The 27,606-nt window shown below is 37.3% G+C and overlaps 1 protein-coding gene across 1 annotated transcript in view; it reads left to right on the plus strand.

Annotated features, from left to right (window-relative positions):
• PTEN (phosphatase and tensin homolog) overlaps positions 1 to 27,606 on the plus strand; it is a 92,872-nt gene that overhangs the window by 50,241 nt on the left and 15,025 nt on the right. Inside the window, exons 3-4 of the mRNA XM_047088577.1 lie at positions 10,728 to 10,771; positions 12,838 to 13,076. Coding sequence (XP_046944533.1) covers positions 10,728 to 10,771; positions 12,838 to 13,076 — 283 coding nt within the window. The remainder of the gene's footprint in view (positions 1 to 10,727; positions 10,772 to 12,837; positions 13,077 to 27,606) is intronic.

The raw sequence follows: 27,606 nt of genomic DNA on the forward strand, positions 1-27,606 counted from the left end.
TTTACATTACAGGCTTTCTGTGAGAAAACTGTAATTTGCGGATCATTTCCTGCTTATTCATTTTCTCTCAGAAGAAACCCTTGGAGGAAAAGATAAGGCAGATAGTGATGAATTGTTGTTTTCTGAATTTTATAATCACTGTCCTTCAAATAATTTGTTTTTGTCTTGGTTATCCCAGTTGTCCATAGCATTTATCTAAATTTCTAAATTTTCAACCAAATTAAAATACAAACTGAGAAAAAGTTAAAAGCTTCTGGAAGAAAGCATAGAGAATATCTTTGTGAACTCTAGGGGTGGGGAACGATTTCTCAGAGAGAGGACACAAAGTTCTAAACAAAAGAACAAAAGAAAACTTTGATATATTGGATTTTATCAGAATTTAAAATCATTGATTGTCAAAACACGTTATTAAGGGAATGAAAAGGCAAGTCATAGACAAGGAGCAAATATTTATGTCAGTACATGTGTCTGACGAAAGACTTTTTACCCAGAATATATAAAAGCCAGTAATAAATAAAAAAGCCAGTTAATACAACTGGGGTGGGGGAGAAGAATGAGCCCATGATTTGAAGAGACATTTTAAAGAAGAAGGTATAAAAAAGGCTAATAAACGAATGAAAACATGCTTAACGTCACTAGTCATGAGGAGAAGGAAATTTAAAACCACCGTAAGATACCATTTTATATACATTAGAAAGACCGTGATTAAAACAGCACCAGATGTTGATGAGACTTTGGAGCAACTGGAACTCTTTTAAAATGCAGATGGGATTGTAAAATGGTATAACTGTTTTGGAAAACCGTTTAGTAGTTTATAAGTCAAACATACACCTGTCTACCCTGTCTACCTTATGACCCAGCAGCTCTACTTCTAATTATTATTTATTTATGCGAGGAACGAAAAGCATGTGTCCCCAAAATTCTTGCACAAGAATGTTTATGTACTTACTCATAATAACCCCAAACTGTAAACGTCCTAAATATCCATCAAAGGAGAATGAATAAATAAATGGTGGTGTAGTCACACGATGGGATCATACTGAGAATGAAAGGAATGAACTGTCGATATAGGTAACATAAATCAGTCTGTAAAACATTAGATTAGATGAAAGAAGCCAGTTGCAAAAGACTATGTATCATGTGATTACATTTATATGATGTTCAAGAACAAGGACAAATTAATCTGTGGTACTAGTAGCTGCCTGGGAGCTTGCTGGGGTTTGACTGTAAATGGGCATGAGGGAATTTTCTGGGGTGGTGGAAGCATTCTATATCTTGATTGAGATGGTTGTTACAAAACTCGTAGAATTGTACACCTAAGATCTGTTTGTTTCACTGTATGTAAATGTTGCCTCAGTTTAAAGAAAAAGTACAAACTGAGAAAGGTACAGGCATGGAGAAGATAAAGATGGAACAAGAGACAAGAGACATAACACTTTTTTCTGTAGTGTATTCAAGTTCAGTAGAAGTCGTCATAGAATCGGTGCTTCCTTGATTAGTTGAAGAAGTAGGTTAAAGTGATGTATCATAAAAAGTGACACACACCTTAAATATTTAAAGAAAAGAACATGTGCAATATTAGAATCAAATATTGTTCTACAGGTTTATTAACAACCACCACCAGAACCAAAAAGTAGTTATTTTTGTTTCCTTCTGCTTGTGGACCCCTTCTTAGAGTGATTTTAAGTTAGGATTATGAATATGCCTGCCATGTTGGTCATTTGTTTTTGGTTTGCAGTAGAAAATAAAGATTAGAGATAAATTAGAGAACAGCCATAGAGAAAATCAGTGATCATCTTTTTCTTCTCCTTCATTAGTAGAACACTTGCTTGTTTGCTGTGTACATGTTTTCCCAGAGTGCCCATAATAATTCCAGCTCCCCCTTTGGCTAGATATGATAATGTGACAACCTAAGATCTGTTGTTTTAAGTTGAGTGATGATTTCTTAAAGGAGGGACCTGTTCTTCTTTCTCTTCTCCAGTCTGTTACTGCTACAAATATGGCACACCATCTTGGATCTTGCGGCTGCCTCTCATATTGGCCAAACAAATGATGGAACATTCCTTTTATGAAATCCTTTTATCCAGTCCTTTATGAAACATCTACCTTACCAGCTGTAGACTGCTAATCCTGGAATATGTGAGAAAATAGTGTATTTAATATATTCAGTAGCATATTTGTTTATGAACTCCACCTCCGCACCCCCCCCTCGCCTTTTTTCTGTTTCTCACAGATAACCCTTATTCTAATTGATTCAGTTACTCCATTATTAGTTTGATGGCAGGAGCCATAGTTCATAAATAATTTTATCCCAGGGAAATAAGCACAGTTTCAAGTATATAATACGTGTTCTCTCCATACTTTTTTTTTTTTTTTATAAAATTTTTTTTTTTCCAACGTTTATTTATTTTTGGGACAGAGAGAGACAGAGTGTGAACGGGGGAGGGGCAGAGAGAGAGGGAGACACAGAATCGGAAACAGGCTCCAGGCTCTGAGCCATCAGCCCAGAGCCCGACGCGGGGCTCGAACTCCCGGACCGCGAGATCGTGACCTGGCTGAAGTCGGACGCTTAACCGACTGCGCCACCCAGGCGCCCCTCTCCATACTCTTAAATAAATTAAAGGTAACATTGATAGGAATGGGTATCAAGGAATGAACACAGGAAAGCATACCATTCAAAATAAATACTAGTGACCTGAGCCCTCGATGAAGCACTGGCCATGCAAGGAAAGAGCCTGGTCTAGAAACTGTTGAGTGGTTTAGAGAAAGAGGGCCTGACTCTGCAGAAATAAGAGGAACCCATCTTGTCATACTAAATCCATGAGAAAATGTTTTGTTGGTATAGGAATGTCAATAGAGAGCCATTATTGTGTTAGTTTTGATTCTAATCAGAAAATATTCAAAACCTAATACTTGATGTATTATAGTTAACACACTAAATAAAATCTACTTATAGTCTAATGACTTAATTTTTAAGTGTTGGTTATAAATAATAATATTTTGACATTTGCAACAACTGTAGTGTGACATAAAAATATATCATTTTAATTAGTGACAAAGTTACTTGTGTACTGCTTGTATTACTGAGTGACATGATTTTTCACATCCAAGTTTATGAACTCTTTCCCCCTCCATCCCAACCACACACATACTTTCAGCCCTTCTTTTGCTTGTTAAATTGTGATTTTGGTTATATCAATTTTGGTTTTTATGTGATTATGACTAGATAAACACCATTTACAGTTAAGTAGTGTAACTTTTTTTCTGGAACATTTTGTTTTCCCTGGAGTTCTAATTCTCTCTCTCTCTCTCTCTCTCTCTCTCTCTTTCAACTTTAGTTTCTATGTTCTTATCCCTGAACTGTGTAAATCTCTCAACATGTTCAAGCATATTTGACATTATGTCAATTTTATCTTCTTCAGGAGCCTTCTGATGTACCCTAATCTGGGTTAGTTGTTAACTAGACTTTCTTCACCAACATTCTGGAAATTCTCTTTTCCCTTCTCATGAGTTGGATTCTTCAGTTCCTGGAATTGTCATCTTTCATGGTTTCCCACTCTTCTTTTGGTGGAACATATCTTCTAGTAACTTCCTGAGACAGACTATGCGGGCAGAAAAATTACTTGAGACTTCTCTTATTTAAAAATATCTTTATTCTATATTCACACTTGATTTATAGTCTCTTTTGGTATGGAATTCTAGGCTGGGAATAATTTTCCCTCAAAGTCCGAAGGTTTTCTGCAATTGTTTTGTAGCTGCTAGTGTTACCATTAAAAACGGTGATGTAATTCTGATTCCAGATTATTTTTATGAAACCTGTTTCCTCTTGGGCAGCTTCTAGGGTCTTAGGTTCTTCTTGTCAGTATTCAGAAATTTCAGTAAGCTATGTATGCCTTTATTTGGGTCTGTTTTCATCATTTTTGCTGAATACTCATTGTATCCTTTCATTTTGGAAACTCCTTCAGTTTGGGGTATTTTTCTTGAATTATATCTTGCATTTCTTCTCCTTTTGTTTTCTTTTCTCTGGAACTTCTATTCATATGTTGAAACTTTTGGGCTTTAAGATGTTTTAAAATCTCCTCTTTTGTTTTCCATTTGTCTTTTCTATTTATCCCGAAACATCCTCAGCCTTATACTTTTCTAACTCGTCTGTTACCTACCTTATAAGAGTAAACAAATTTATATGCATAAAGTATTTCAATGTGATAAATGAATGTGGTAAGTGCTTTTGTTGGCTGTAATTGTTGTTCAGTTTCTTAACTGGAGGGAGAGGGCTTTGGTCTGGATTCTTTGACTTACACTAGCAGTATAACCTTGGGCAAGTTGTGTAATTTCTTTGATATCTACTTTCTGCATTTGTGAAATGTGAATGAGCTCTCTCTCTCTCAGATGTTTGTGAGTGTCAACTGAGAATATATATGTGAACATACTTTAAAAACTTTGCATGGACTTATTGGTTAGTACTTGTATCTTTCAAATATCAAAAGTTTTTAGTTTGAAAGAAAATGATGGCTGAATTTTCAGGGTTGTTTTTCAGGTTGCTTGATTGCATGTGACTTTCTTGCACATCTGCATGAGCTAGGTGAACTTGAGCTAAATGCTAATGCTGCCTTTTAAATGACGTATTTCTTAATGCTTTGACCTCCTAATCCTAGACTGGAGACAGGTTATTGACAGTATTTATTCTGTGACAAGCTCTATCGTTACTTCAGATTGTATAAACCTGTGTAATGTAATAATTATTTACGAGTAACCTGATTACCAGTTGAAATCCATGAAGAGAATATTTACTGGAATTTATTTATTTTTCTTAAATGGTATTTGAGATTAGGAAAAATGGAATCTCTCCTTTAGGTATTCTCAATAGTATAAATGTAATTTCAAATGTTAGCTTATTTTTGTTAATGGTGGCTTTTTGTTTGTTTGTTTTGTTTTAAGGTTTTTGGATTCAAAGCATAAAAACCATTACAAGATATACAATCTGTAAGTATGTTTTTTATTTGTATGCTTGCAAATATCATCTAAAATAACTATTAAGTGAAAATTATTTCCTTGTTAGAATCAGGTAGAGTTAAAGATATATTTTAACAGAATTGTGTTCCTAAAACAATTAGTCCAAGATGTCTGATTAAGAGCATTGTTAGGTCACTCAGAAAGTGTAGTGATGAGGTCAAAACAGTGTTGGCACACATTCACATTACTTGATCTGCTTTAAGTGACTTGGAATCCAGCCCATCTTTGAGCCAATAACCATGCGGTAACTTGAAGCGTAATTTACAGCAGAGCTTTTCTGTTAAAGCATTAATAACATCTTCCATGGAGGGATGCTTCAGAGTGGGTGTAATTTTGTTTATTCTGTGTCTTTAAGGTCATTTGATTGAAACAGCTATTAGGGTAATCTCTAGCTCGTAGGTACCATAAATAAGTTACCTACAACTGTTGAGTTGGGTGGTTTCTCTTGTCTCGGGCAGGATGTAAGGATTGCCCACTTTGTACAGCTAGCTCGTCTTCTCTTTAACCTTTTGTTTTTCTTTTTGACTTTGTGAGTAAGGATGTAAAAAGGGGAAAAAACAAAAAAATGGGAAGAAAATATTTTATCACTTTTGCCCTTGAAGACTATTATTCCTTTCCAAAATATTGACCATTTCCTACCGTTTTAAAAATGGCATATAAAATATGTTATTTTCCTACCTGGTTTTTATTTTTCCTATGTGATGTCTGTAAATTATGCAACAAAAATTTTTAATCTGAAGTTACGTTTACTAATTCACTGTCACAATTTTTGTAAAATTTGTTAATCAAATGTGAGAGCAAGATTCTTTTCTACCTTCCATAGGCATTTAAATCTTCACCAAAAAGGATGTCTGCCTTGCCAGCTTGTGAGATTTGCTTTTCTATCTTTAATTTAGTGATCTTTCTGTTCTGATAAGACCTCAGAAGACCTGAGAGTGAAGTAGACACCATTATTGTTTCTCTTTGTAACTTTTCACTAATTTCCTCAGATTCACAAAGAAGCAAACGTTTATGCAGTGCTTGCCACATTAGGCATTGTAAAACTGGGTGGTGGTTCAGAGGTGAATAAGATAGAGTTTCGGTCTCTGGTAGTTGATAGTCTAATGTGATAGGTGGACAAACTATTACAAAAGAGGTGACTGTTGTGTAGAAGAGAGCTGTGTGGGCAACAGTGGAAATAGTAATTGTACTCCATAGGAAAGTTTTCATAAAGAAAGGCATGTTTGGGCTGGGGTGAAAGAATCCATGGGGCCTGTCCTGCAGGCCTCAGGTTAGGGAAATGGCATTGCAGGCAGAGAGAGGGGCACATAAGGACCTTGTTGGCATAATAGTGTTTAGAATATGGCAGATAATCCATTACGGTCAGATTATGGTAGGTGTTGGGGGGGGGCGGGTGTGGCGGTAATAGATAACAAGGTGAAAGAAAGTAAATGTGCTGTAGAGACTTAAGTTTTCGTGGGCCCCAGCTTACAAATGATCTGTGCATATATTTTCCTCTTGTACTGATTAACCTCCTGTAACAAGCCTTGTTGCAGATGCCATAGTGTTTCCATGTAGGAAAATAAAAACCATAAAGCGTTTTATATTTTTTGAATAACTAGACTCAGAAGCTAAGTTTAAAAAAAAAGCGTGCGCGCGCGCACACACACACAGGACAAGAACTGTCAAAAGCTTCAGTCCACTGAGTTACTTCGGGTTTAGACTCTCAAGATAAGGCATTTAGAATTCCAGATGGAAGGGAGAAAGATACCAAAGACATATTCTGCCTTTTTCAAAAATTTATTTGAGTTCAACATTATATCCAAAGAAAGGGAAGGAAATTCTTTTCATTCCTGTATTCAGTGGCTTCCTGCTTCCAGAGTTTAGGACCTAGGCTTGCACTGTCAGTACTGTGGATCACTTGGCGTTATTTTGGTTAAAGGTGGCTTTCAGGAGCTCGTCTGGGGACTTGGCTGCCTGTTTGTTTTTGTATTTCTAAACATTGGATCCCACAGTTAATGAACTCTCGTTATCAGTGGAGAGTAGCTTTTGGTATATGTATTTCAATTCCCCTTCCCCACTCCGTGTAATGGAATCATAGACTTTTCAGAACTGGAAAGTACCTGAAAGAGATCATTTAGTCCAACCTTCTCATTTTACAGATGGGGAATCTGAGGCCTAGAGAAGTTAAGTGAGTTGAACAAGGTCACACAGGTACATATGGTAGCAGACCATCCACTATTTATGCCAGTATTTTCCTTTCTGGTTTGTTGTTGTTGTCGTCATTTGTTTGTTTTAATCTCCCCAAATTTCACTTCAGAAGTTTCTAGAACTACCAACTTGTAGCATGTTGTGATTTCTGATGTCACTTTTCATTCTACACCTTCTTTCTACCTGTTTATATTTCTGGCTCTGGGTAAGTGAGTCTGGCTAGCAGCAGATGTTTCTCTTTTATTTCTTTTATTTTGGGGATGTTAATTACTTGTGATGTATGTTTTTGCGAACATATATAAATGGAAAGATCTTAAAATATTTACTCTAGACATATGTATATTAATGGCATATTAAACTTTTTATGGCAATTACGGCATGTGGGTGAAGAACGGTTTGTAATGTGGACTTTTTAAATGATCGTACCTGTTTATATCTCTATATTATCAAGCATTCAGTAAGTTAAGAAGGAACAAAATTTTGCCTCGTATCATTAATCAAATTTGGGTATAATGATACTTAGGAAATGAGTTTGTTTTGTGCAAGTGTGTGTATTTCATTCTTGTATGTTCCTCTATTATAGCAGGTATGTGGGTGGGTGTAGGAGGTGAAGGGGGCAGGTAGGGAATGAAGGCATAATATAGTTCTTGCCTTTGAGGAGCTTAAATGTTCACTGGATACTAATTTTTGAAAAGGTTGCTGTATTTCACTGTGTACACTGTTTGACATACAGCTCTCCATCATTTTGTGGTAAATCTTTAGCTGTTGTTAATTATCTCAAGTTTTCTTTTGTAAAACAGGGATAGCTTTGTTGAAGAGAGTTACAGAAGAGATCTACATGCCTAGCTGATTCTTCAAATCTCACTTCTCTGGAAGTTTTTCCTAGTAATCTTATCTCTTTCTTCACATTCTGTCTACTGCTTCATTAAAAACTAAGGTTCTTCATCTCTCTTGTCTCATATAAGCCTACATAAAGTGAAGATTTTTAAAAAATGGTATCTTTTAATTTAATTTTAATTATAAGAAAGTATAAATGGTCAGATTTACCTAATACTTGTCTTAGTCAAATCCCATTTTCCATTTATGTATCTTCAATTTTGGTTTGTTGAGAAACTTGTCTTATCAACTAACATAACACACAAAAGCTATGAGGAGCTTCATGTGTGTGTGTGCGTGCGTGTGTGATGTGCATGCAGTTATTAGAGAAGGTTGTGATTAAGAAGAGAGTCCTCATTCTTACCCTAGCAACCCTCCTGCAGATCACTTTCATCACTACGGGTCCCAGTATATGTTCTCACATACGCCTCGTCCATACCTGCAGAGATTTTCATAACTTTTTCATTTTTTCATGATCACTCTTTGTTGGTTCTATCTTTTGTGCCAAATATCACTTTTATAGGAAGGCTGACTTTGAGTAAAATGTGTTACTGCTTTTGTTTTTAAAACCGTTCTCTATTTTTTCTTATTCCTATGGCACGGTGCTGGAAGGAGTTTGACTTGTAATCACAAGTATTGTGCTTAAATCCTGGGTCTTTGATTTGCACGTTGTGGTTTGGGGCAAGTTTTTCGATGCTCTTCTAAATCTTTGCTTTCTCATATATAAATTGGAGATTATATGGCTGTGACTATGAATTAAAAAGCTCGGAGACTCCTTTGGAAGGTGTGCGCATCTGGTAGACATGTAGTAGCTCATTATTTCCACTTCTTCCTCTTAACGGTAACGTTTGAGAATCAGTTTATGAAGGTAGTTCTTCAGCAGTGTTTGTTGAACCAAACATTTGAGCTCCTGAAAAAGCACGGGAATTTTAGCGAACTAAGGTTGTGCTGCCATGAGACCAGCTTCTTAGAATTGTTTCCTAGGTTGTTCCTTGTCCCTGCACCTAAATCCTGTCTTTGCATGATTCCTTATAAAATATTCCATTATGGATTCTTCACTATTTACCAGACCTGTTCTTTAACCTGTACTAAAGAAAGTATAAAATGTGACTTTTTTCTTGGTCAGTCTTCCTCGTACCTGTCACGTTTTTTATGAGTGAGTATGAAATTATTTAGTAAGGATACATATATGTGCATATGTCATAGCTAAATAATTTTTTTGAGCGAAACTCAATATACTAAATTATACAAAAAAGGGGAAAAGTTTTATTTTAAGCAGTAGTATGAAAGCTGATTTATTTCAGGTCTGACGAATTAGAAACTACTGGATTCTAATTTGTTGATAATCAGTTCACTTTAATGTGGATTTGGATTTAAAACTGTTTAGAGGAACTATACAGATACTTATAGGATTTCTTAAATGTAAGATACATGTCTTCAGTCACGTATTTGAAACTCTTGGGGCCAGTTGTGTTTTGGGATTCAGAATTTTTCGTTTTGCAGAAGGGTACCATGAAAGCAGATACTTTGTATTACATGATACCTGGAGCAGTACATAACATGAAGTGTTTGACTCTTCACTCCAAGGGCATTAATTAAAGAGGGCATACAGTATCATTAACTCAGGTCAGGTTCTGCTACAATTGAGTTTGCTGTATATTTAACAGAAAGTGTTAGATGTTTCCAAATTTGGGGGTTTTGGAATTGGAGATTAAGGGATTATAGGCCCTTATTTGTTTTAAAATGCTAAGTTTTTGTTTTATATGATTTTTTAAAAAAATTTGGTTTGGTTATAACTGCTGTTGTAGTTACCACGATGCTGCTGACCACAAACTAAAGTATAGGGTCCCTTTTGGAGCCTCTTAAAGGTTTATAAATACAGTCTGTTAATCATAAGTAAGTCAGTGCGTGATGATAAACATGTCACTACTGTTAAAAAGACAGCTTTAGCATGCTCTAAGTAGTGCTAGGTCAACATTTTACTATTCTATATTTATTTTACTTATTATTCCTTCATGACTCTGAGACTTTAATTAAAACTTGTAACCTGAGAGATTATTGAAAAAGATGACCTTTGGCTTTTCTAAAGAGAGAAAGGTCTGACTTAAAAAAATTTTTAGTTAACTGTTGTTTTTTAGTAGATTAGCATCATTCACTTTCTTCCGTTACGTTTTCTTTGCCCTTATAATTTTACTATTTAAAAAATTTATCTTTTTAACTAATAGTTTGAGAACAGTATGTATGTGCAACTCTGAGGTAAGGATAATATTGAAACTAGTTGTTTCTATATACTTGTGAAATCAAAAATAGATTCCATTAGCATGCAAAATGTCCATCCAGGAAATTTGAAGGTAGAGATGCGGCTGAATTGGCAATGTTGCATATTAGTGGCATCACATGTTTTGTAAGCAAGTGTATAAGCTATAATTGCATACACTTAACATTTCTAAGCTTTGGTTTCCTTAATTGTAAAATATTGGGGTAATATCAGTACCTACTTCATAGAATTTCTAGGATTGAAAGAAATAGTTAATACAAAACAGCATGATGTGTGGTCCATTATAAAAGTTCAGAAAAATGTTTGCTACTGTATTTTTTTTCACAAGTGTAAAAGATAACTTTAGATCACATTTAAACTTTTCTTTTAGGTGTGCTGAAAGACATTATGATACCGCCAAATTTAACTGCAGAGGTAGGTATTAACTGCAGAGTAATGTATTATGTTATATAACTTAAAACCAGTAGACTAAATCTTACTGTCATAGCAGTGATGAATAATCTCATTATTAAGTGAGATAAATATTTATCTTAAAGATGGTCTTAAAAAATTTGCAAAACAAATTTAATTTTGCTGTTGTGTTTTGGGAAGCAAGTATCCTATAAACCTGCCGGTACTAAACTAGTAGGAAGACTAATCCCAGAGTAGACTAAGAATTTGGAGAAATCCCTAGACTAACAATACAGTAAAGAGAGGGGTAGACCTACTGCTGGAGACATTTGGTGTAATAGTGAGAGATTATAGATTATAGGAAGAAAGCAGATCAACTTAATAATTCTGTTGAACGTAACCTAAAAGGGGGGAAAAGATATGACAAATACGGACAAGAGGAACCTGACAGATGAGAGCAGGGAGCTGCTTTAAGTGAGTTCTTCTCCAGGTGTAGTGAATCCTGTCTCCAAGTCTACATAGAGCTTCCTCTGTGTTTGTGGAACCCCTTGGGCCACGAGAGACCTGGAGAGTGGAGAGGCTTGGCAGGTCCTGCCGTGATAGTCAGGAGAAGGTAGACGCCGGGATCCCTGCTGAAAATCTAGAATGGACTTTCAGACAGCTGGTTGGAGAATTCAGAAGCACTAATGGCTGTGAAGCCAGGACATATTCACGAAGAATTTTTCTTTTTCATGACTTAGGCTGCTGCTTACTAGGCAAAGCGTGTTTTGGTCAAGGTTCGTCTAGCTTTAAATAGATGTTTAACGGATTCTCCTGGATGTTTTTGGGTGCCACTGGGAAGATGAAGATGGAATGATAGTACAGCCAGACCGATGGCCAGGTGAAAGCTGTTCTGATGACTCCTTGTAATGGAAGTCGTGTCTTCCAGAAGAGCTCACCTGACATACGGGAGGACTTAACTGATCAAATCCTGTTCCACATTATTAATGACTTGACTGAAATTAGAAGGCATACTTTTCACATATTTAGATGACACAGAGATCATTATCTCCTCTGGATTCAATCAGGATTTTTAAGGATCTTAGTCGAGTGGACCCGAGGCAGAGACCAGTAAGACAGAATTTAATAGGGATGTGTTTAAAATCCTATTTCTAGGCAAGTTAAAAAAGAACTCTCAACTCTGACTATAGGGAGCAGAGAAATTTTGGGTTTTTATAACCCATACGAAAAGACCTGAAATTTCATTTGATAAACTTTACTACAATTGTACACCTTTTTATAAGCGGCTTTTTTTCAGTTTCTTTTGTAAATGCCTTTAAAATCCCATGTAGTATGTACATCACTAACATTCGCAAGGCCATCTTTATTTTATTATTATTTTTTTTAATGTTTATTTATTTTTGAGACAGAGAGAGAGACAGAGCATGAGTGAGGGAGGGTCAGAGAGAGAGGGAGACACAGAATCTGAAACAGGCTCCAGGCTCCGAGCTGTCAGAACAGAACAGAGTACAACGTGGGGCTCGAACCCACGAACCGTGAGATCATGACCTGAGCCGAAGTCGGCCGCCTAACCGACTGAGCCACCCAGGTGCCCCTGCAAGGCCATCTTTAAATAGCACACTTTGCATTTTTATTATATGCATTGCAAATTGCAGTCCTTTCCAGTGTTGATTTATTGGTAATTGATACTTTCTTTGGAATGTATATTTGTGATGATGTAATAGTATAAGCGTTATTACTCGTTTTGTCAGAAAATGCATTGAGAGCCCTGACAGGAAACCTGTGTGACATTCCGGGTCCTCCTCTCCCTCTGACACGTTGTGACTTGTGCTTGCTCTCCAGAGCAGTGTCCTCTTCGTCATGGGGGGAAATAATCGGCCTCTCTGTCTAGTGCATAGGTTTAAAAATTAATGAGAGACTGTTTTCTGTTCAAAAATTGGAAAATCATCAGACGAGTATTTTTCTCTGGAGTTTAGTTTTCCTTCTAAACATCTGTTAAGCTTATATGCAACGTTTCTGAAGTTAACCTACTTTTAAGAAGCAATTCAGGAAGGCCTCTTTTCTCATTCTGAGGTGATCTTTTTACACAGTTGCACAGTATCCTTTTGAAGACCATAACCCACCGCAGCTGGAACTTATCAAACCCTTTTGTGAAGATCTTGACCAATGGCTCAGTGAAGATGACAATCATGTTGCAGCAATTCACTGTAAAGCTGGAAAGGGACGAACTGGTGTAATGATTTGTGCATATTTATTGCATCGGGGCAAATTTTTAAAGGCACAAGAGGCCCTAGATTTCTATGGGGAAGTAAGGACCAGAGACAAAAAGGTAATACATTATATTAAGTTATATTTGATGTTCTTTCTTTCTTCTTCCTGGATCTGAGAATTTATTGGAAAACAGGTTTTTAAAAAGTTGGTTGGTAGCCCTCGTTTCTTTATTCTGAACACTGAAATCAGTTACTGCCTTAGCTGTCGTATGAGCAAATGACGGATTCTTGCAGTTTTTCTGTTGATGCTAAGCATTATCATATCATGCTAGTAAGTGTATTGGGTATTTGGTGTGATAAAATCCTTACAAAGCAGTACATTGATCAAAAGTAAGTTGATACTTCTGAACGTTGCCTCAGAATAAAATGTCTTTGGATAATAACTTGGATGCCATTACCTAGTTTTACAGTACATGAAAACCATTCTTTAATATGAATGTTCATAAATACAGTTATGATTAAGATTAGTCAAAGGTTCTTCTCTTATTCAGAAGATTAAAAGACTGTTGAAAATCAGTGGCACACTTAATCTGTGTAGCATGTTTGAGAGGAAAACACAAACTCTTGGGAGAGCTTTCACAGTGATTTTCAAGGGATTCATTTCTTTGGGTGGCAAGTGTGATAAAATATGTTTATATTTCTTACAAAGAGATTTTGTACAGTTCTGCGTCTCTGAGAAGGAAAAACCCAAGATGCTCCAGTGAGAGAGAGAAAAACCCATTCCATCAAACTTTATGTGAAGATTTTTTTCTAGTTTTAGTAATGTTTACGATCAGGAAGGCTCTCTTCCAGTTTAAGCTGATTTCTTTTTAATTCAGCTTCCAAACAGAAACATAAGTGATCATTTCCATCATTTTAGCCAGGTAGTTGCATTGATTGCTGGTTTATTTTCTCCTTCCTCATTTCTTGTTTTATTTGTCTTTGTGACTTTTTATTTACATCTGAGGATGTCAGAGTACTGTTTACTCTCCTCGTTTATAAATTTGAATCTTATATTAGTGCTTGATTTTGGTGAATGTGATTACGGCAGTGCCTTACACTTCTGTATGTTGCACATACCTGGGATGAGAGCAGTGGCCTGAGTCTTGGAGTGGAGGGCAGAGGGCCTGCGCTCTTTACTTTGGCTCACTCTTTCATCTGGAGGGAAATTGTTGCTTTTACTGATGAAAAATGTAGAAATAAATTGTTCTACACTGAAGCAAATAAGTGCAGGGCAGCCCAGGAAAAAGAGAATGCATGGGAAGAAGACCATAGAGAAACAGGTCAAGTCAAAGTACAGTTGCAGAAGTAGTGGTAGGAGTTGAGAAAGGGTTGATGAGCAGTAGGCATTTTGGTTGTGGGAAAGAAGTCCAGTAAAAAGAATTTAAAATGAAAATAGAAAAGCTGTATAATAGGGAGCCAGAGCACTAGATTTAAGCTAGTGGCTCTCTAAGTGTTTATGTTACATACCTTCCAAAAATATGATGAAAGCTATAAATGGTCTCTCCCTAAAAATGTTCATGATATGCATGAACATAAAATTTTGCTTATAGTTTTTAATTGCACTGAAATTTTTCTTAACGTGGAAAAGAAAAGGAATCTTCATAAGAATTATGTCCCTTTTTTAAATGCAAAAAGCAGTGACCACTCACTACTTGAGAATGATGAGTAGATCAAGTGGTAACAAATGAAACAAAACTAAGGCTTAATTCTGTTCAATAGTAAGTTTTAATGAAAGGGCTGCTGTTATTTAGATTTTAAATAATACGTTAAAACTATGTCATCATCTTTTACTTGACAACTTAAAACAATTTTTTTCCTAATGTTTATATTTTGAAGTGGGGGGGGGTACAGAGAGCAAGCAGGAGAGGGGCAGAAAGACAGAGGCAGAGTCTGAAGCAGGCTCCAGGCTCTGAGCTCCGAGCTGTCAGCACAGAGCCCGACGGGGGGCTCGAACTCACCAGGAGTGAGATCATGACCTGAGCTGAGGTCAGACGCCCAACCGACTGAGCCACCCAGGTGCCCCTGCCTGACAACTTTTATGTGATCTCTGATATCCGATCAATTTTGACTTTGTTTTTGTTGAAAACAATTACTTAAAACCCTGTCTCACTAAAGAGTGAGAGAGTAGATGGAATCCGTTAGATTCTTTTCTCAGATGAAAGTAGGCTTGTGTCAAAAAATAAGAATTCTCTCCAGATAAATTCGTGTTACCTCATTTTCTTTGCCTTTAGTTAATGTGATCATTTTTGGCAAGATCTTGGCATAACGCTATGTTAGGGAAGGAAAGGATTATGACTTCACATTTTAGTTTTAAGGTTGGAGAGTTAGACTGTGTAAATGAGTTTGTATTTTATCTAGTTAACAGCAGTTAAAATTTTTGACTATGGAATTTGTCTTCTGAAACCAGTGAGTTTATGTGTAGCAAAGCATTTCATAATTGCTCCCACTTCTTGACAAAACCTCTCGGGAAGCCCTCGATTGAAAGTCTTGGCTCTCCTGAATTTGGCAATTTTCACAACAGTAGACTTTTCGTGACAGATCCTCTTGCTCAGGCTGTGATTCAAGGCTTGGCATTCATGGAGCAGTAGAGCACTTTCACAACAATAGATAAGATTTCTCTCGGGATTGACGGTAGAGTCTTGCACCCCAGTGCACGGCCGTGAGCAGGGCGGTGAGTCACGGTGACATGCAGAGCTCTGTCTTTACCAGAGCAACGAAACCAGATGTCTTGCCAGGCATTCAGGGGTACTGTCTGTCTGTGGAACACTGCGATTTCTTCAGCAGTGTTTTTGGGGCAAGGAAACTTCATTTTGAAAATGTTAATGTCCCCTGAAGTTTCCAAAGAGGATTCCAAAATAAATTATTCTTTGGTTGTGTTAGCATGCGTGTATTTGATGAAAACTAGTAGCTGGCTAAAGGGAGGTGTCATCATCCTATACTGAATGGAAGTGGTATTTCCAGTCTTTTCATGCCCTGCTTCGTAGTTTTAGAAAAAGAGGTCAGTTTTTTTTGATTGGGTAAAATTGGTCACTAGAGATACTGCAACGGTATTATTTTCTGTTGCGAGCTCCAAACGTGTTTGACCATTTCCAAAGTATTTGCCTTTGCCACGTTCATCTGCGACTTCCTTGTTTGTTTGACATTCATAACCGTCGGGATTTTGAGGTGGGAGTACTTAAGGTTTTTTGGTAATAGTCTGTCTAGCCTTTCCTAATCAAGTGGTGCTCTCACCCAGTGTCTCTTTCCCTCCCGCTTCTCTCCCTCCTCTCCACACTCACCCATACGCATATACATATGTACCTGGTCTGATGTAGGGCTTCTTCAGGAGAGTTGGCTAAATGCTTCCGATAGTGAGAACCAGCCATGTAAGAAGTACTTGGGATAGTCTGTCCCATCATATTCTGGGATAAAAGTATAACCCAAGGACACTCAAACAGTTTAACTTAGATCCAAGAGAAAGAAGTCTTCGTGAACAAAAAGGACAGGTTTTAATTTGTCTTTGGAAAGATATTTTAGTCCTCACAATCTGACAAATATTCTCAATTCTGTTTTTCTGTAGAGATTTGGTAAAATGGCAAGGCCCGTGGGATATTATTGTGAAATAGGGGCCAGGGTGGAAAGGTCACGAGAGAAGTGCTTATGAAAATAAAAAGCGGTATGTCCTAGAATGCGATAGTCCCCACAGCATCAGCAGAACCGCTACAGGCACACTGCTTTCTTTATCCTCTTCGAGGTTAGGATCTCCCCCAGGAGGAGGAAGCGGGCTAACAGAGGATGGAGTTCTGTGTACTCCGTAAAATTGTTATGTTTGGCTGTGACATTATATCAAGACTCAGAGTTAAGTAATTTAGCCAAAATTGATCACTTTTAGCATCTTGGAGTCAAATCATCAAGATCTGTTGTGCTTATTAGTTCATGATTAATTAATGTATACAGACCTTTTTTGGGTGAATTAGTCACAGGGTCTAAAGAAGTATGCTAATGTGCTCTTACCTTTATTTCTGTGTATCTTTAAAAAGGCAAAAAAAAATTTATGAGCAGATGCTGTTGATGAAGTTGTATTTTACAAATGGTTCCATTTGCATCTTATGTTGAAATAGCATTAGAAAGCTAGATTAAAGGGATAAAGATTGTGGGCATAAGATTATGAATTTTTTTTGGTAGGATTTTTTCCTATTTCAAAAACGATAAAACTGATTTCCCAGAACGATGAAGTGCTTTGATTAAAGGTGATTCAAACAGTTAATGATAGGGGTGCCTGAGTGGCTCAGTTGGTTAGCGTCCGACCTCGGCTCAGGTCATGATCTCGTGGTTTGTGAGTTTGAGCCCCACGTCGGGCTCTGTGCTGACACCTCGGATCCTGGAGCCTGCTTTGGATTCTGTGTCCCCCCCTCCCTCTGCCCCTCCCCTGCTCATGCTCTGACTCTCTCTCTCTCTCTCTCTCTCTCTCTCTCTCTCTCTCTCAAAAATAAATAAACATTAAAAAAAAAATAATAGCATTCAGAGTAAAAGTTGAGTCTCCTGACACATTGTTGAACTTTTTTTCTCTACTGTCCCAGAACTGCAAAAGAATTTTGAGACTGTTCAGAATTAATCTCTGTACAGCAACCAGCTCTCCTGAAAGGTCATGTAATGCTGTTGAAATAGGCCTATTTTGACAAGGCTCATCAGTTCATACCCATTTTTGCTGATGTTTGGGCATTGAGTGGCCCCTGGCTCAAGTAGAAAAAAGGCAGCTTGAAGTTGTTGGTCTTATAGATATAATGCTGCCAGCTGCCTTTAAATCTTTGAAATTTGTCTAAAAACTTTCCAATAATATATCACATGCTTACCTATTGGTTGCAGTCCTAGCGAAATAATATATTTTTAACCTTTAATGAATATGATTTCGTCGTAAGAAATGAGCTGAGCTGAGCTGAACATGGTAAAGCTATTGTTATACAACCGTGGGGTTCTTCTGGGGAAGTGTCTTGTAATAAACAGAGTTGATCATCCAAAGTGGTTTTATTCTTGAAACATCTGCTAAAAATTTACCTTCTTGCAGTATTTCCTTTTAGTCCTCATCATCTGATCAATAGCGTCAGTTCTCTTTCTCTGTAGAGGTGAAGAGAGATTTGACAAACTCTCCGTAGATGCGCAGTTTTAAAATTGTGATCCATTATTACAAGAGGTACATATATTTGTTACCAGCTTTTCAGTTTATATAGGATTACTTTTATTAAAACATTATCTTTAGTGTTACTTTGTTTATATCCTTAATTTCACTTGTAGAGAAGCATTAAGAAGCTGAAGAAGATTGTGTTCTGGTGACGTGTACAGGCGAGCGTATTGTTTCTCCTCCTCCTCCTCTTTCTCCCCCCCTTCCCCCTCCTTCGCCTCCTCTTTTTCCCCCTCCCTTCCCTCCATCCCCCTACTCCTACTCTCCCTTGTTTTGGAGAAAGAAGAGCCAGGTGTCATGTTTTAGTGAAGAATTTGTGGACTTGGCAGAGACACTCCCAAAATAATCGGGGGCCATCTTGCCATTTTCTCAGCAGACTTGGGGCAGATTCGATGGCACAGCGGTGGGTGGGTGCCAGGCGACCATAAAATGTGCCGCTGTGTTAGTACTGCCCAAATAACACTCCGGGCTTTGACTGTTGCAGAGAAGTCAAAGTACAACTGATAACGTCCTCTGAAGAAAAATGTTTTCTGAGAACAGGATAACCGCTGGAGGGAAAGAAGGGTCCTTCTTTCATGGGCTAATTTGTAAGAAGGCAACTGGGTTACACTTCCCTAAAGGTCATTCCTCTGCATATTTGATCCTGTCACTTTAGGAGTATGTGGCAGATTATGCTAAAACAAGCTGCCAGTGATCCTCCCCCCACCCCCCCACCCCCCCACCCCCCCCCCCCCCGCCCCCGGCTCGCCTGAGCATCTGCAGGCTTGGCCCCCATCTAGTCCTGTGCCTCCCAGCCCGCACTTACTCTTATGAATCTGAATCCGAGTCAGCTCACAGTGTGTATTATAAACTGTGAGTAAAGAGCTAAAGCGTCCTGCTAATGCTGGTAAGGATGTATTTGGGAAAGATTCCCTAAATTTCGGAAATCAAAGAAGCAAACTTTTGTTATATGACAGATGTACCCAGAATTTCTGCCACTCCTCTCTCCCTTGCCTTCCCCACTTCTAGAATGGTGGCAGGTAAAGTAAGCATTGATCATTATTTGCTTGGATTAAACCTTAGGAGGGGCGCCTGGGTGGCGCAGTCGGTTGAGCGTCCGACTTCAGCCAGGTCACGATCTCGCGGTCCGGGAGTTCGAGCCCCGCGTCGGGCTCTGGGCTGATGGCTCGGAGCCTGGAGCCTGTTTCCGATTCTGTGTCTCCCTCTCTCTCTGCCCTTCCCCCGTTCATGCTCTGTCTCTCTCTGTCCCAAAAATAAAAAAAAAAAAAAAAAAAAAAAAAAAAAAAACCTTAGGAAAGGTTCTTTTTTGTGTTGAGTTCTTTTTTGTGTTGAGCTTCAGAGTTCTTTTTTGTGTTGCTTTCAAAGCTGTTATTAGAGATAAAGTTCCTTTAATGATCTTTGTATGTGACTTCATTAGCTTATGTACTGAAGACTTAAACTCTCAAGAAATAATAAATATTAACTTTATTCTAAGTGATCCCAAGAAGAGGAAATTTTCTAGTTTCTCTGAGGACTGAATTTTTTATGTCCTCATCATATAATCAGGTTAGTTTTTTTTCTAATTAGTTACTAACTTTCCCCATATGATAACCTAATAAAATTTTCTCATTTTCTCCTCATTTAAAATACACTGCAATTCTCCTCATTTTCAGTAAAACAAAACAAAACAAACTCCTAATGTAACATTCTTATTTTTTCTAACACATTAATTCTTCTGGGCTAAACTGTGTTCCTTTTATGCATGATATTTAAGCCTGTTATACAGTCTATATATTCATAAAATTATAAGCTCTTTATACACTGAAGAACTCTAGCAATGACTTAGTTAAGACCTGTTGTGATATAAATGATCAAGTAGATCTGTAGAAATCAGTCTGTCCTAGGTCATTTCATCTGCCTGTGTAATGACTCAAAACTATACCTCCTAATCTCAAATCCAGTATTCTTTTTTTCTTTCTTCTTAAAAAAATGTTTGTTTATTTAGAGAGAGTGCACACAAACGTGGGTGGGGGAGGGGCAGAGAGTGAGAGAGCAAGGGAGAGCGAGAATCCCAAGCAGGCTTCGCGCTGTCAGCACAGAGCCTGATGTGGGGCACGATCTCATGAACTGTGAGATCGTGACCTAGCCAAAATCAACAGTAAGATGCTTAACCAACTGAGCCACCCAGGCACCCCAAATACAGTATTCTTTCTACATTACTGTCTTCTGTGCAAAGTATTCTTCTTTATTGTTTTGAACCCCAAAGTAGAAATAGAAACTTAAAAAAAAAAAAAAAAGCTATATTAGCATGCTTTCAGTTTCCTGCCATAAGCCCAGCTTAACAAAGCTTAAACCAAGGAGGCATTTATATGGGATTATATTACCATAAAAGCTCTGGCCTGGACATAGATGCTTAACAGGTGTCCAGAATGTCTCTTTCTCTCAACTCTCTCCTTTCCTCTGTATATGCTTTATTTTTAGGCAGGCTCTCTGCAATAATAGCAAGGTTTACTTTAATAACTACAATGGGAAGAGAGCTATAATATGAGCAGAAATTCCTAGATTGGCTGCTGATTTACCTAGATTAGGGCATGTATGCATCCCCGAACCAAACATTCTGGCCAGATGCTTGGGACATTTATCTAAAGCTGAGGAAGACAGTCCACCTGACTTCCCCGAAACCATAGGGGTAATGATAGCTTCCCAAAGGGGAAAGGATGCTGTGCAGAGAGAACAATATCAGTTGTCTGCTTCGTATTATTCTCAAGGATTCTGTGGTTCATGCATCACTACTTTTAATACGTTACTTACAATCAAGTTTCCCAGAACGAAGCACTGTTCTACTCTAAACTTTGGAGATTCTTCATAGATGGGAAAAACTGTGTTCTAAGAGGTGGTGACCTCTTTCATATTACCTTGTTAGTTTGTGTACTTATTAATGAAACCCAGGACACTGGAGTGTAAAGCTCTAGAATCAAAGTCACATTTAGGTTCAGGTCCTAGTTTTGGACAGGATAATTATGTGTACTGGGATTGTTTTCTTATCCTTGAAACAGAGGTGATAGTGTCTGTCTTATACAGTTGTGGTAGTGTTAGGGAGCTATGTAAAATGTCTGGCACTTAGTTTAATATACAGTAACTACTGTTAGATGTTGTCACTGTAATAATAGTCATTCCTAGGAGCTAGATTTCTTCCTTTGTTGAAACATTGTGAAACAGATTTTCAAGCTTCAAGCAAGCACTATTATTTTAAAGCATCAACATTATTTCTTAGTTTAGAAGTGCTAGTGAAACGTTTACTGGGGTATAAAATTACTTTTTTTTTTTAACGTTTATTTATTTTTGAGACAGAGCATGAACGGGGGAGGGTCACAGAGAGAGGGAGACACAGAATCTGAAACAGGATCCAGGCTCTGAGCTGTCAGCACAGAGCCCGACGCGAGGCTCGAATTCACGGACCGCGAGATCATGACCTGAGCCGAAGTCAGCTGCTTAACCGACTGAGCCACCCAGGCGCCCCTAAAATTACTTTTTTAACTGAGGAATCTAGATTATGAATTCATCTTAGAGAAAATGATCTGAAGGTCCCAATGCACAGAATATGAGCAAAACATTGCATATCTTGTGTTCTGGTATCCAGGTGGTGTTCTGACCTGGAAGCACTATGACAGTATTCTAGGTTTGAAAGGTGTGTATAACCAATACTTTTAAGTTTCTGTTTTTTAAGAGATTAATCACATACAAGGGGCTTACATCAAACAATTCAGGTTAGAAAAATAAGTGGTCTATTAAACATACAGCAGGCAAATGTAAATTTCAAAAGCAGATGACAGAATATCATTATCAGTGCATTTACAACAAGATGTATAAAACTAGATCAAGTATGTCATTTTGTATTAACACAGGGAGCGCTCCACAGTGAAGACAGAGCGGTATGAACTCTTATGTGCTAAGCATAACATCAAATGTAGTAAGCATACGCTGGCAGAAATGAAGAAAAAATTGACAGTAAAGGAGTGATAATAGGAATCTTTAATCTACTTGAGGATCAAGAAGGTACAAAATAAGAGCTATAGATGACTTGAATAATATATTAAAAATTAGCCCATAAAATGTATCTTTTTTTGTCATCCACAAAACAGTTACAAAAGATTAATAATTCATTAGGCCAACTACAAAGAAAATCTCCTCTCCAAGTAGAATTATATAAACCCCATTCCTTGATTATACTTCAATAGAGCTAGAGATGTTTTTACAAAGTTTAACTAAATCAACCATTTGGAAATTTAAAACCAGTTACTTTAAATAACTTTGGGTCAGTGGAGAAATACAAATAAAGATTGTTAAGATAATAACAAGTAGGAAAGAGGGGTTAGTAAAGATGGAAATCTAAATTTGTGAGGTAGTAAACAGTAAACCATTTGCGCTGACGATCTCAAACACTTGACTGTGTGAAAATGCCAGTAAAATCAATATATCTCTTTTAAAGCTCTTTTCAAGGAAAAAGGAGAGGGAGGGGAAACAAAAATTATAATTAAGTTTGATAAAGGTGATGAAACCACAAGGTGCAGGTAACTAAATTATATCTAGGTGTGTGCTAATGAATTTGCAATTTTCAATTGGAAGCCGGCAGTTTTCAATGAACATCACTGCTTGAAGATGAAATACAAAATTTAAACAGGCCATCCACGAATCTAAATGTATAGGAGACCTCAAGGTGTACCTGATCTGAATTGCATTTCAGGTGGCTGCTATCAAACCTGGAAATATCAAATAATTATATCATCTAAGTTGGTCTAGATGTTAGAAAATATGTAAAACTTCCCAGATTTTTTTTATGTTGTTACGGAATTACAATGTGTGATAAATTTTCTTATTTAGGTAGGCACTGGGAAACCATTTAGCATTTTGAATTGTCAGTGTGATTAATCTTAGAGTTTGTAAAATTAATCACAGAGTGGTATAAAAATAGATTGGAGAATAGATAAATCAGAGGCTGCTAATCAGTTGGCTATTGCAAAATTTAGAAGGTGGCTGAACCAGAATAGCCACAGAAAATTGGAGCTGGTATTTGGAGAGGTATTTCACAGTCAAAATCTGGACTCTGGCATCTGAATAGATGCGTAAGAATCTAAAATGTATATTCTAAATGAACTTAACCTCCGGTTTGCCTTTCATTTTGTGTGTACTCTCTGTGTGTGTGTGGGGGGGGGTTGTGTTTGTGTATTGTGTGCATATGCCAGGTGGTTGATACACCTACCAATCTCTGCCTTTACTCTGCTGCCTAGACCTTTCTTGTACTGCTGGGGTTTCCTTACCTTTTTTTTCTATAACCCTGTGTATATATCACTACTGTCTCTCAGATTCTTGGCTTTAGTCTAGCAGGAAGAAGATGGCAGGATTGTATCAGTGGTTGAGTGTAAACTCTGGAGTTGGAGCACCAGGATGAAATTTAGTGCCATTACTTGTAAGATGTGTGACCTGACCTCATCTATAGAATGGTGTTACCAATAATACCCACTTCCTGAGTACTAAATTATATTTATGAAAATACTTAGAACAAAGCAAAGAACGTGGTAAGAGTTCAATAAACAATAGTGGTGGTGGTATTAGAAGAGGTTTTGGGTTCAGGTGCTGGAGAAAATAGTGAATATCATTAATAGAAATAACAAGAGGTTGGAAGAATATGAAAGCTTCGGTTTTTGGGTATGGTGTGTTTTAAATGCTTCTAAAGTTTTTGGCTAGAAATGTACAGCCAAGTATTGGAGATTCTGGATTGGGAGTTGGGAATGAAGTCATATTGAGAGACACAGGTTTTGGAGTTAATGTTTAAGATTGATAACTAAACTACTATAAATAACAGAGGATTGACAAAGAGGGGCTCTCTAAGATCAGATTTTTGAGGTATGCCTACCTTTAAGGACAAGAAGAAACAAGATAGCCAGTAAGGATAGGAGAAAACCTTTAGAGATTGGGTCCTGTGACAGGCAGAGAATTTTCAAAATGGCGACAAAAAGTGATCCAAGATGGGACTAAGAAAATAGTAGGAAATGACCGTGAAGAAATCAGCCTCATAATAACAGATTCCTATGAGGTAAGGAGTGGAGGCTTACCTTTGGGAGTTGTTTTTTGTTTTTTTTTGGTTTTTTTGTTTTTGTTTTTTTAAGAGAGAGAGCAAGAGAGCGTGCACATCAACAGGGGAGAGGGGCATAGAGAGAGAGAGCAAGCATCTCCAGCAGGCTTGACACTCAGCGTGGAGCCTGACACAGGGATCGATCTCACGACTCTGGGATCATGACCTGAGCTGAAATCAAGAGTCGGATGCTCGACTCACTGAGCCACCCACGCATCCTCCTTTCAGAGTTGATATAGAGAAAGAGGATGTCAATTTGAGAGAGATACAAGATTTGGGGAAAGTGTGAATTTTCAGTCTTTAAATTGTTTGTTTTGGATAAAGAATGAGGGTTACCTGAGCTGATTATTTGGAGGAAACAGGTAGAGCAAAGGCAAATGCCAGAGAGGGGTTAATTAATAGAGCGATTGCCGATATGGAACCTAGGTGAACATGAAGAGACACTTGTATAAAATATCAGGAGTGAAGAAATTTTAAGATGGGAGAAGGGAATTTGGTGAGTGCCCACACTGGATGACCTAAGGGTCCCCAGAGAAATAGGAGCTGAATTCATTGAGGATGATGTATGGGACAGCATGGAAAGAGAGGTGGTTCGACAGAGTGCTGAAATCCCTGTGGTCGAGCGTTTAATACGTGCATGCCCGAAGAACGAGGTATCGAATGATGGAAATCGGGAGTCAGGGAGACCGAGTAAAGACTGTAGAAAGTGGGCTGACAAACAGTGGGAGGAACACCAAGCCTCCTCCTGAACCCTTCCTCCTGGTCTGTGAGCGTCAGGGGTTCGGAGAATCGAGGGCTGCCTTTTGAGATGACGGCCAGGAATGTGGTGTTAAGTAGATCTGAAGAATGCTAAGTATAGCTAAAATTAGAATGTTTTAGAAGTTATATTTGAGGATAAAAAGGTTAAGAATATAAGTAATTTTCTTCCCGTTTAGAGTGGGTCATTAGTGGTAGAGGGTGGAAATAACTTTTAGGATATAGTTATAGACCAGTTTAAGCTTAAATGTTCTTGGTTCACTTAAATGAAAAGTGGACATTTTGAAAACATGTAGTATTTTTTAATCTCCAGGAGCTTTAAAGGTTAGCCCACTTTTCATATGTGTAAAACAAATTTTGAAGAACCTAAAAATGTTCACTTCTTAGAGTTTAAAAGAGATATTTTATATGAAGTCTTTATATTCAAAATGCTATAGGTAAAACATGCACATAAGCCATTATTTTCAGTATATGAATTCAGGAAATACAGTATTTCAAGTGTTATAAATTTGCATTGTCAATTTAGTACAGAAGTTGCATTCACTCATTTCAAAATCTAGATAACAGTTTGATTCATTGTACCATTAATTAAATTTTAGTAAGTGTGCATCGTGGCCATGAGAGATGAGAAGAGAGAGGACACATTGAGGCCTGGGGTCCATACATATTTGAGCCTTGCAACTTTGTTATGTCTGCTAATCCGAATATAGTGAATTGGAGGTGCTGGTAGGTAGGAATTACAAAGTTAAGCTGCGGAAGCTTAGTTATGCATAATTTGATGGTAAAGTCATTAATTAAATTTAAATTGTGCTTTTCAGTGTTTTTCTTTGAATTGTGTCAGTAATTTGGTTCAGCTTGTATTTAGACACAAGGATTCACGCAGTGTTGACATCTAACACATTCATACATTCTTTCTCTATACATGTGCCTAGCCCTTTGGGTAAGGATTGACTCTGTATATAAACAGCTGCATTATAGATATGCTACCGATTACTTGCTACTTGAGAAAAATTAAAGCTTTGAAAACCTTTAAATTATTCATACAAACTTATACCAAGAAGATAAAGAGGAAGAGGTCATCTGTCATTCCACTAAACCCCTACAAATAATTTGACAACTTGGTCTTCTTATGGACTTCCATTGATTGAATTTTGTAGATTTAAATTTATAGACTAGATCATAAATTCACATGGTTCAAAAAAGATTCCTTCCTGCCCAGCCGTCTTCCGTCTGCTATTTTCCCCCAACCTGCTTTGCAATTCTGTGTTTTATCTTGATAAAGTGTGTTGTGTGCCAAAGTAGCATTAAATAATGTGATAAACCATTTTAAGTTTAAACACTTTGTAAACTTTAACAATGATTTTAACATTAATTTTTATAGCAGCTTTTCACAGTAATACTATTTCACTGCTATTTCTTTAAGAAAATACTGTACACAGGACTAAAATTCCATTTCTTCTAAAATTGTACTTTAAATATAGATAGAATTTCTAAAACCACTAATTAGGATTTGCATAAAGTTTTGTCAGTTTAGCATGCTTTTGTGTAACTGCATGTAGTGTTTAATCCTCATGAGAATCCTGTGAAGAAGATAGGCCGTTTATTAACTGTCTTCATTTTTCCAAGGAAACAAATCAGAGTTTGTATTTTGACTGTCAGCTTTCAATCCAAGTCTTCTGATTGTATGGTCTTTGCACTGGAGCCAAAATCTTAAATCGTTTGTCCTGATTTGAAATGGCTTTTATCCATTTTTGACATTTTATGTATTTTTTAATTGTGATGAACTTATGCTAACTTTTAAAAATTACTGAGAATACTACAGTGAATACCTGTTTACCTGCTATTCTGTGTATCTGTCTTTAAACTCATAAACGTACTTTATCGAAAGCATTTGTGTCCAGAGTTCTTAACACATTAGGAAATTTAGATAACAACTTAAAAATACTGCTCATTCTTTTTTCTCTTGAATATACTTTTAAGTTTTTTGCAAGTCACTTTTAACTGTCAGACAGCTTAATGTTACTATTTGCCTTTTATTTCTAAGTTAAAATGCTTAAGATTTTTCTGAAGTCACACATGTAATAGGAAAAGAAACCTTAAAAAAGTACCCTAATACCTCATTTATTCTGTATCACTAATGAATGCATGGCTGCGCACATTAGATTTTTTCTTTAGATAAGTGGTTTTTTTTTAATAGCACATGAATTAAATATATTTTTAGCATTTGTAATACTTAAGTTTTCTCAAACATTATGTCTATCCCTGGTTTCTTCCGCAAAGAGATACGTGCAGCTTGGGGACATCTTGAGGAAGCTCTGTTGTGGAACTCTTGTCTCCGTTTATGCCAGCCACATGTTCCTGGATTTGTTGGGGTCTGTGGCCACCACTTTTTGCTGCTACTGTTTCTGTCTCTTAAAGGCACTGTACCTTCATGTACGCTGCTGATTCTGATATACTTTTGCCTGAAAAATAACCAAGCTTTTGAGGAATTGTGCGTTTAATAAAAGTCCATACATTTTTACGGGAGGCCCTGTGTGTAAAGACACAGCTGCAGTGGCCTTTGCTTATCGGGTTCCTGGGC

Source organism: Lynx rufus, unplaced genomic scaffold (assembly GCF_022079265.1).
Source record: "Lynx rufus isolate CCGP_SWC_20201006 ecotype Redwood Valley unplaced genomic scaffold, mLynRuf1.p SCAF_25, whole genome shotgun sequence".
Lineage (NCBI taxonomy): Eukaryota > Metazoa > Chordata > Mammalia > Carnivora > Felidae > Lynx > Lynx rufus.